Source organism: Oryza glaberrima, chromosome 12 (assembly GCF_000147395.1).
Source record: "Oryza glaberrima chromosome 12, OglaRS2, whole genome shotgun sequence".
NCBI lineage: Eukaryota > Viridiplantae > Streptophyta > Magnoliopsida > Poales > Poaceae > Oryza > Oryza glaberrima.
The window spans coordinates 4,311,990-4,323,075 of record NC_068337.1 but is presented as its reverse complement, the minus strand read 5'-3'; the positions used below and the strand labels follow the sequence as shown (position 1 = coordinate 4,323,075).

The 11,086-nt window shown below is 40.1% G+C and overlaps 1 protein-coding gene across 2 annotated transcripts; it reads right to left on the bottom strand.

Annotated features, from left to right (window-relative positions):
• Positions 1-3,190: 3,190 nt before the first annotated feature.
• LOC127758094 (small RNA degrading nuclease 5) lies at positions 3,191-9,463 on the bottom strand. 2 transcript variants are annotated; one of them, XM_052283722.1, is made up of 15 exons: positions 8,831-9,463; positions 7,947-8,003; positions 7,797-7,862; positions 6,973-7,106; positions 6,735-6,841; positions 6,113-6,220; positions 5,966-6,036; positions 5,730-5,789; positions 5,596-5,651; positions 5,192-5,252; positions 4,839-5,106; positions 4,560-4,741; positions 4,179-4,471; positions 3,947-4,072; positions 3,191-3,867 (listed from the first exon to the last, which is right to left on the bottom strand). In XM_052283722.1, exons 1-14 carry the CDS (start codon positions 9,065-9,067, stop codon positions 3,949-3,951), a joined length of 1,824 nt encoding a protein of 607 aa, XP_052139682.1. In that variant the 5' UTR covers positions 9,068-9,463; the 3' UTR covers positions 3,191-3,867; positions 3,947-3,948. The 2 variants fall into 2 exon arrangements, with proteins under 2 accessions (XP_052139682.1, XP_052139683.1); XM_052283723.1 differs by having other exon boundaries at positions 3,200-3,867; positions 7,797-7,867; positions 8,831-8,912.
• Between the last annotated feature and the right edge of the window lie 1,623 nt (positions 9,464-11,086).

The following is an 11,086-nucleotide window of genomic DNA, read 5'->3' as shown; positions in this document are numbered from 1 at the left end:
AATTTGAAGTTACATAAGAATATTTTTTTTCAGCATTAGGATTTATCAACAGCATTACTCTCTTAAACGTAGATAATTTATTTCATAGATTGTGTTTTGTGATGTACTATTGAGACTTAAAAATTAGACTTATATGATTATGTTTTATGATGAATTGTTGACCATTGAGACTTGAGAATTGGATTTATCAGTTTGAGGGGTTTTGTATTCCGATAAATTTTCGTTACCGTATTCGTGCCGGTTCGTTTTCACTCCGTTTTCGGTTTCAATAATATTTGATTCCGGTTTTGTATCCGGGGTTTCCGATTCTGAAAAGAAATGAAAACGAAAATGATAAAGATGGTTTCCGTACCGTTTTCATCCCTAGTCGCTGGCGAGGCAGCACCGGTGGCGCGGGGTTGGCCGTTGGCAAGCCCTTTAGGCATTGGAGGGAGGAAGAAGAAGAGCTAGGGGCATTTTCATCCAGGATGGCATTTTGACGAAGAAGCCTAATTGAGGGTGGTATTCCAGCAAATCCAATATTATGCTATGGTAGATATACAATTTTCTCACACACAGGAGGTTAATATACGTGCAATTGCAAAATCTATCTAACAAGATAACCCAATAACAAATGTACATGTCACTATTATAATCAAGGGTTGCCTCCTCATGTTTGGTTGCCCTTGTGGATATGTTATTAATTGGCAGTCCCTAGTGTAAGGGCTGTGTGACCTCATTACAAAACAAAATGTTTATGGAATTATGATGTTTATTATTATTTATTAGTACAACCTAGAGTAGATGTGTGGATGTGTTTTCACTAAGAATCATTACTTCCTCATTACTATCTATATCTCAAAATATAGATATTTCTGACTTTGCATCTGAATTAGAATATAGATAACAATTTGTATTTCCTTCCATCTAAAAAAATGATACCTCATTTGAAACAAAGCTAGCTAAATTAAGTAGTACGTTTTAGAGTACAACCATCCGGCCTCAACTAATTAATCTTTCCATCTAAAAGAAAATGATACTTCCTTGAAACAAAGCTAGCCAAATAAAGGAGATACAACCATCCTCAACTAATTATTAAATAACAAAGCCAGAGAACACTTAATTAATCGCTCGTGCAACACAACCATATGTGTATATCCACAGACATATATAACCAGAGAACTTTGCTACATATTGGACAAGAAACCAACTTTAGATTGGATGAAAGCAACAAAAGAGCCATGCATTTTGGTTTAGGCATAATAAGTTAGTACTGCTTCTGCCACCTACCTAGGCCAAGCCATGGTGCATAGTACAATTTGTCATTTGGGCAAAATCTCATTTGCTGCCAATTTTAGTGAATTTCTTTTTTTAAATGAATTCGCATAAGGATGTGTCCATTTTATTGAATATAGAGAATTAAAGTACAACTCCTATGAGAAAAGAAACAGATGATGCGATAATTACAGAGTAACGAATGATTTGGATTAGACAAAGCCCAGTTGATCGTTATGTACTTAAATATATTCGTACGAACTATTGTATTATATATGCTCTATACCTAAACTTTATTAGAAGTTATAGATCATCCATTTTAATGCAGAGGGTCACTGTGCAAACAAACGTTTGTGTCTAGTGCCACAATGATGCAGACATGCAGTACTACTGTCGCTAGGAACAGCATAATAGCTCCTCTGCATTTTCTTCTTCAATAATGTGGAGGATCCTGATTTATGTAACCTAACCCTTTTTTTAAAACAAATCTAGCTTCTTTTCAAGTAGTGCAAAACAAAATTCAATTTTAATAATAGCTTCTACATTCAAAATTGGGAGTACATATATTTATGGTGCCATATTTTTCAACAAAAAGTTATCAAATCATTTTTACACCGTAAATATGTAACTTTTAAAACTAACTCTGTAAGTTTCAATATTTACATTGTATTTTGTTTAATACAAACGTATAAGAGAATTAAGAAAAGTAATTTATTATCTACTTAAATGAGAAGATTGGAGAGATAAAATCATAATTACATATAGAAGAGAGAACAAGCACATAAAAAGAAGTAACTGAAATTAAGCGAAAAATGCAACTCCATAATTCTAGCAATCCCTTTCACAATTAGTATGAACGTCTAAAATCCAACAAAATACATTTTTTCTAGTACTATATGTTTTACTTCATTTCATAATCTCGAATTTAAATATTAGTAAATATACAATTGTGTACTTTATTATGGAGTCTTTTTTAGTTTTTCAGCAATTAATTGATTCTAAAATTATAGCTACTAGTAGTAAGTACAAAAGCTTATTAGAGTCTTAGATACAGCTTTTTCATAATTCATTATTAATAAGTAGAAAGTTGTACTTCGTCTTAGAGTCTCCATTTAGTTTTTTTTAACCCTTATTATTATAACTGTGAAATTTGATATAATTAACAAACTGGATCTGATATATATGGAAAGCAGTTTTATTTGGAATTGCTATAATTCAGTCACTTGGCTAGATTTATTTATTTATTATTTATTTCAATTAACGTGGAAATGTCCTTAATGAGTCAGTAATCATTATAGGTAAAGGACTGATGGATTTGTTCTGCCAACCGGTGGTTGTCTGTTGGTAGAGCGCATGTGCTTATTAAATTGCACGGTATATTTCAATTGCTTTCAGATATGTCTGGACCATAAACTAGCTTGTCATTGCAAGTTTGGCTCAAAATCGTTTGATAGGCAGCTCTTATAATTCGTCTTTTAGTTCTTGTTTACCATTGGTCATTTGACCCTTGTCCCCTACCACCCTGCTAAGTGCACATCCATCTGCATTTTTAAGATACAGAATTGATATTAGCTTCACTTTTGCAAATGCTTAAGCTGAGTTCGAATCAGCTCTGCTCTTCGTGCGAGCTTATCAGTCTATAACTTGAAAATTAATTCATTTATTTATTTATTTGAAGAAACTAATATATATGCAGGCTTCGTATCCAGATTCGTTGTATTAGAATACACCACATTTAACTAAAATCCCTTATATTTAGGGACGAAGGGAGTAGAAACTATATAGAAAACTTAGATAGAGAACTTATATAAAACACACACTGTTTACAGCCCGGGAAGTGTTTAACTATTGTCGGAATATACAGTAGAAGTACGGAACAAGCAAAACCTTGTTTTTTTCCTCTGAAAAATAGAAAGAATTTCATATTTATCAGTTCGTGATGACATCATTGACGAAGTAGAAAACCAAATGCAACCATCTTTTAGCGTCAGCGTTATCTGCTCGACTGTCTGGCATCTATGAAAAGTTACGTACAAACCATTTCGACAATCTAACCAATATATGTATGGCTCAAAATGACGGAACCATACACGTTTAGGTATATATATTGTCATCCTTTCGTTGTCAGCACAAACCTTCGGGTGGAATCGTTTGCACACGAAACTCAAAATAGTGTAAATGATGTCGCTAGACGTTTTCCCAGATGCACCAATGTTAAAATGATCATCCAAACATCCAAGAATCAGCAATGAGTCAAATCTGTCTTTTCAGAACAATTCTAGGAGCTTCTTTTGTTACCAAAGCTGTTTTCATCACCATACATTTGAGAGAAAAAGAATCTCTTTTTTCATCTGCTACTATATCCCTGGTAGCTTTGCTACTGATACATCTTGTTACAAATGATGCACTGATATGATAGAAACATGCCACCCATCATAGCCTAGCAAAAGAGCAGCATGAGCATATGTGAAGCCTCCTAAAACTGGCAAGTCAGCTTTCAAAATTGAATCCAGAAGTTCATGTTAGCCAGAAGTTCTAATGTTAGTTGGGATGCATGGGGCTCCATCCTTCCTACAATAAACAGAGTCCGCAAGTATATCGTCTGAATAATGCCTGCCAACAAAGAAATTCAGCCTTAATTATTCAGCCTGCAAAGCATGAGGGAAAAGAGATTGGTAAGAAGGCTTCTTACAGCTAATGTTTGACACAACAGAAGCATAGAGCAACTTCTGCCTGGGCTTGTATATCTTCCAATGCTTTAACAATGCTTTCGCGGCTTTCTACTGTTTCTTCTTCTTGCTTAAGCATTTTCCGTAATCTGCATGAAGTACAGTTAGGAAAAGTTGGCACAACGATTTTAGAACGTGAACTGTATGGACAAACTAGGAGGAGGAATATAATGGTATGGCTCCAGGTAACTTTACCTTTGCACCAAAGGTGTATCACCATGACCACTACATATAATAAGCATTGCATTATCAGGTAAGACGCTGTATAATTTTCTAATTTTCTTGTCCAACCCAATCAGAATTTCCTTTAGTTCAGGACAAGTTTGATGCTTTTTTCTTTTCTGAGCAGTTTTTCTGTCGCAGGTCTGCAATGCAATAGCCTCTGCAACACACGATTTCACCTTATCGGGATCTTGGGCCCTTGTACGAAGATACGAGATCAATTTCGAGAATTGAGTCCAGACAAAACTAACTTTGTCATTTTTTACCTGCAGTAAGATTTCAAGAAGCATACTAATGAAAGTCTTCAAGCTCTCAGGGAAGAGACAAGGGCCACTTAAAATGTGTAGTACTAACCTCTTTCATTGATCTAGATAGTGCATCATCATCTGAGAAAACTGCTATTGAATTACAAGAAGCATCTGAATACCGCTCAAGAACGGAGGCGTCATCAATGAGGGAGCATTTTTTACCACTTTCATGCAGTATGGAAGCCAACTTTCGTCGTGAAGTTGATGGTGGGGAGCCAAAATCAGGACCTGGTGAATCAGTTATCCAAATTTACATTTTAACAGAAAAATAACTAAAAGATATTACTGAGATGACAGTTGAAGTCATTAAAAAGTGCATATTTACCATATTTGATTTTCAATAAAGCGAGTTCTAGAGCAGCTTTAGCATCCTCCACACTGTCATGCCCAGACCCAGTGTTCTGGATCTCCCGGTTAAGAAACTTTTTTGCCAGGACACGTAAAGCGATCTTAAAGCGATGGCCACGATTATGTTTGTACAAAACTGCAGTATCAATGATCAAATCGTGGGATATCCGCAATGCCATAAGATCATTTTCCAAAGAATGTCCAACAAGAACAGTTTCTTTGTGTACAAGACCAACAAACTCCTCCTGAAAACAAATATACAATGGTATAAAGAGTTGGCACAGTATCAAGACCAATTAAGATTCAAGGCCACAAAAACACAACAATTACCTGAATCTCCTGGAGGGTTGTGGTAACATCAGCTAACATTTCAGCAGTGATTCCACTGAACCTGCACGATTCAAGAATAATTACATCTTCTGTTGGATATTCCGATTAATCATTTAGAGGTTAGAGCCCACTGGAGATATCATTTAGAATATCACAAGGGAAGAACATAAAGGGCCAAATTAGGACAATGAAATTCATATGATGCGTGAGCACTTCATTCATATCCATAATACAATACACATGATTCAAAGATAGGTATCAAATCCAATTTATCTTCCTAAAGGAATATCAAACATATGATTGAAAGAAAGGCACCAAACCCTATTATCTATGTAAAGGAAAGAATTAGCATAGATGTGTAACAGCCCTACATCAAAGGAGATTAGAGGCATCATGGCATGTACCTTGTATTGTAATCAGTGATTGGATTGGCAGGCTTAACTAGTTTATCTAGCACCACCTGAAATAGATTATAACAAAATCAATACTCAGCAGGGAGCATAGTGAGACAATAAAGGATTGAGCGCAAAGTAGGTACCTCTCCTTTAATATCAACTAATGTTACTCTTGTAAGTTCAAATCCAGCTGCAGTAACACACTGAAAAGGTCGCAAACTTTCAAAACATAGATCTTAAGGAAACTCAGACACAAATAATGTACAAGTGGTGTCACAGTGCAAAACTGTTGGTAACATATAGTAGTTGAAAGTCAGTGTACTTGGTATTTTCAGAAAACACAAAAGGGGGCCTCATATTGTACAGAACATCACATTACCATCTCACAGTCAAGTGCAAGAATTGCATATGGCGAAGAGCCTGGAGGAGCTGAAACAGTAGGGACAAAACCTATGTGGCAATAATATATGAGTTCAGCTGAGAGCATGAAAGGGCAACCGGGAGAGGAGAAGAACAAAAGGATAACCTTCTAAACTGAAGTTGTATCCATTGTCCTCCAAGTCTTTTTCAGAAAGCGTGTAATATTTAATAGGAAACGGTATATCCTTTAGGTCGTCCAAACTTGATAACTTTTCTGGAATATGTAAAACAGTTAAAAAATGCACATAATACAATATCTTAGGTATAAAAACATAAGTACCATTTTCTCATGGAAAAGATTGATTAAGTAAATCTAGAGACTGTAGGTGCACTTATAGGCCAGCATAAAAGCTGTATGGCAATACAGTGAGCTGGTGCTTCTGTTATGAACATTACATCTCAATGCAGATGCTATGTAACAGTTAATTTGTACAGAAATAAGGCTGAGAAAGAACAACTAGGTAGTAGGTACAAGGAAAAAAATGATAAGAATGAAAAATAATGTCTGCTGTAAATTCAAGAATAAAAATCTCTTTGCAAATAAATGGCACAAGGCAGAATGGTGATAATTAACATGATCTCCCAAAAGTAGAAATGGTAATCATATGTCCTTTCAGTGATTCTATCATCATAATATAAACAACTTCATAGCAAGAACTCAAATAAGAAGAATAATTCAACATTTTTTCTTAAAAATAAAAGAAACATAATCCTAAGCAATCTTGTACCTTGGCCATCAGATTCATGAGATTGGTCCGTTGTTTTCAACGCACGCTTTCGCTTTACTCTGCATGTTAGGAGTGCGTCGATGGTATGCCTTTCATCTGGTATACAGCTGCAAGAAAAGCTATCATTAGCAATACATGGTACAGTGTATTTATACGAAGGAGGCATTAAATTGCCCACACAAAATAATCCACAAGGTTCTGGGCAAAAACATCCATCTCCCCAGTTTACTGCACCAACCTTGAAGCTAGAACAGGTTTTGGATTGCCACAAAATTCTTTCAAAGAAGAAAGGTGACGGGATTGTGACATATATAAAGCTGCATCAAGGCCAGGAACATATAGAAGGACGACTTTTGGTATAAGAGGCTTGTTCTGCGCAGAAAAGAATAACAAATTTAGTGATAAGGGGATCTTTCTTGAAGCATTAATTAAATAATCTAAAATTGGAACATAAGACAAACATGCGTCAAACAAAAATCAGTGCTCACTGTGAATCAACATCTCTCTAGATATGAAATACATAAAGTATTTTACAAGTTTTAAAATTCATGGTGGGTAGTCCAGGTTGTAGAGCAGACAGAGTTAATTGCCACACCCCATAAAATTAACAACAAAGTACAGACCTTTCTTTCAGTTGCAGGAAAAAGCACTTGCTGTCAGGTATACTATGCATGTTCTAACATCAAACTGAGTGGTTAAGAACAACATATTTGGCAATACTCTAGCCTTTTAACTCTTTCCTACATATAAATCATATTGGAATTTCTGGGCACTTTTTCATATTTTCTTTCTTTTTATCCTTGGCAACTAAATTCTCACACAAATGAATGAATCATATTTCCAATATGAATAAATAAAGGGCAAAAAAAGTTATTTAAACTATTTTCTTAATTGTTGTTCACAAGTCTAAAATGACTTATATTTAGAATCAGAGGAAGTATGCAGTAAGATATGGACCCCAAAAAAGACTGACAATTTTCATTGAGAAGGACAAAGATAAGGAAAAGTAAACCACGTGCTAAACATTGAAACTTAGGAGGAAATAGGGAAGAGAATATGTACTTTAACAAACACCCAAGAAGGCAGCATGCCATCACCAATGACCCAAGTTACTAGCCCCTGAACATCCTGCACTAAAAAGAACAAACAAAATGTAACATTACAAGGGAAGTTCTCAGACCTCAATTTCATAAGCTCAGTGATGAAAAGAACCTGCAAATTTAACGTAGAATTTGAAGTGGCCTCCTTAAAAACAACATCAGGTTTAGCCTGGACATGATGAAAGAATCAGTGGTATGAGAATTTTGGTTCATTAGAGCCAATGAGGAAATATAGATCAGTAAATTCAGCAGAACAAATAGCCAACTATCTATCTAGATAAATTGGTTGCTGCTTCACTTAATAGTCCACCGATACTTTGGGAGTATTTTGATTTTGCACAAATGATGATATGAACAAGGACAGCAGCAGTATATTATTCTATTGATCTGGTCTGTCTTATCTTTAGCAGGGATATTCACATTAGGAATTTGGAATGCAAAAATCAGGACGGGTCACTTGTTTAGTAGCAAATGCTTCCTCTGTTAAAATAAAATGAATCAAGGAACGAACTGCATGTATGATTCCATGAGAGTGTGTTCTTCAAAACTAGGATCTTTGTATGTTACAGTAGTATATCCGCGCTTCACCCCTCTGAACAAAGTATCCAGCAAAAGCGCAGCGCTATCAGTAGTAACACTCAGATTTTGCCATTAACAATAAGAATCGCAGAGACCATCATTACACAAACAGGGATGCCCTCCGTTTTAATCCTAGCAAGAATTTAGCTTTACAAGAAAAAAAATCTAATCATAATAACGCGTTAACAACATAGCAGAGCACAGTTGCTTCCCACTTCCGACGCCACGGAAATCACAAAATGCGATATGTTCCCACCAGCAAAAACCACCCGAAAATAATAAAACCGCAACATTTACCAACAAATAATCGATTGCCAATTCCTCCCCCTGCTTTTATCACTCTTAGACCCCGAAATCCCGAAATCAAAAGGGGAAACGATTAAAAGAAGAACAGAAAGATTGGGAGAGAGAACATACGTCGGGTCCGTAGACGTCGTAGTACGTGGAGGAGGCGGGGGCGGCTTCGCCGGAGCCGGAGGGCGCCGCCATGTGGGCGTCGGCGGCGCTTCTAGGGCTTTGCCGCGGAGGAGGGAGGATTATGCAGGGAAGACCTCGGATTTGTGGAGGCCTCACCCAACTTCGTGAAAGCGTTGTACTAGGAGAAATATTTGTATTACCGCGGTGATGAAGGGGGCTTTTATGTAAATAGACCATGTTAAGGGGAGTAGAGGCTGGACTTGGGCCGGGTCGGGCCGGGCTGGCACGGGCCCATCGTGCTCCTTCCCGAAGCGGGCCCGGCACGCGACGAGGCCCGAGCACTGCCCGACGGCGGCGACGAACTCGCCGTTCGTCGTCGAGACGACGGCCGCGGCCACCCGCCGTGGGTCGCACTCGAGACGGCGGCCGCTGCCGCCGACGAGTAGCAGAGAAGAGGAAGCCTCTGCCGCCGCCGGGGGAGATAGCGGATGGCGCCGGCGAGGCGACGAGATGTAGCAGCAGAGAACGGGGGCGTGGCGGTGGGAGGCGGCGGGGTTGGTCGCCGGCGGAGGGGAAGCGACGAGCGTGTGTGTGCTTCTGCTCTGCGGGATACGGGAAAGGAAATGCGGAGGGGGGGAGACAGATGCAGAAGGCTGCAGGCCGCTAGGCCATTTACATGGTGGGCCAGCCCAAGCATCTGTATGGCCTGCTGAATCAGCCTTAGTTGGAATAAGTCCACTTCGACTTCCTTAAAAGTGACCCAAATCTAATTCATGAACCTAAACCGCAAAACCGGATATCTCGACCCCCGAAATATTGAAACCGGTACAATTTGACTCCCTTAGTGGTTTTGGAGGGCAGTTTCACTAACATGGCGCTGATGTGGCATGGTTGACCTAGTCTGTAGGGTTGACGTAGTGCTTAGCTGGCATTTGAATTAAAAAGTATATGTGGGACCCGTTTGTCATTCACACAAATAAAAAATTGTGGGGTCCACTGACATATGGGCCCCACCTGTCATCATCTCTCTCTTCTTTTTCCTCCCCTCTTCCTCCCTTCTCTCTCTCCCCTTCGGTCGGCCGCCGCCGCATGGGCTGGAGCGGCGGCGGGCAACAGGAGCTGAAGCGGTGGCGGCGGCGAGAGCTGGAGATTAGCGGCGATGTGGTTGGAGCTCTGCGTGTTGTGGTCGCCGGCGAACACTTGTGACTCGGATGTGGTGGTCGTGGATGTGTTTGGCCACGGGGACTTACTCTCTCGACGACAACGGAATTGGCTACCTAGGGCTGGGGCGCCTCCCAGCGCGGCGGTTGGTGGGCCACGAAGCTAGGGACGGTGGGGGTTGGGGTGCGAGGGCGGGGCCCGGTGAGGTGGGCGCCGCTTCTGGGGATGCAAGCGAAGCCCAAGCGGTGGAGACCGAGGATGAACTGCGGCGGCGACCTCTCCGGCAGGAAGGGGCGGTAGCGTCGGGCGTCGCGGCGGCGGTCCTAATCGAGCTCGTCGGAGAGGATGGTGGCCGGGCGGGTGGTGAGGTGGCGGTGACAGTGGTAGTGGATGGTGACCGGAGAAGCATTTTATGCCGGGATCATTCCATCCTGCCTCCTCTCCCGGCGCCGGCAACGCCAACCATCGCCATCGTTTCCGCCGCTGATCTCAGCTCCCGCCGCCGCTTCAGCTCCTGTTGGCCGCCGCTCGCTGCCGCTCCAGCCCGTGTGGCAGCGCAAGGCCGAAGGGTAGAGAAGGGGAGAGAAGGAAGGAAGAGGGAAGGAAGAAAGAAGAGAGAGAGGATGACAGGTGGGGCCCACATGTCAGTGGGCCGCACAATTTTTTGTGTGTGAATGACAAGCGGGTCCCACATATACTTTTTAATTCAAATGCCACCTAAACACCACGTCAACCCCATAGACTAGGTGTTAACAACCAATTTTGGTAACATCAACATCGGAAAGGAGGATTAGATCGAAGCGGAATCGGAGATAAGAATTATCGCGAGAACAGAGTAAGAATCGGCTGGAGTCCGGATCGGCTACGATTGGATCGGCTGAATTCGAGTTAGACTTGGTTGGGTGGTACAGTCGATTCCGACAAGACAACTTGGTGTACGATATCGGGTTGAGTTGATATGTTTCAAGATGATTGCTACGCATGAATAGAGTCCTGGGAAGGCATTATATCTATTAGTTAGGATATTTTATGTAATTTCCTTAGAGATATGTTTGGGCAAAAGTCTGCCGTAAAGACTTATGGTATCTTAGAGTT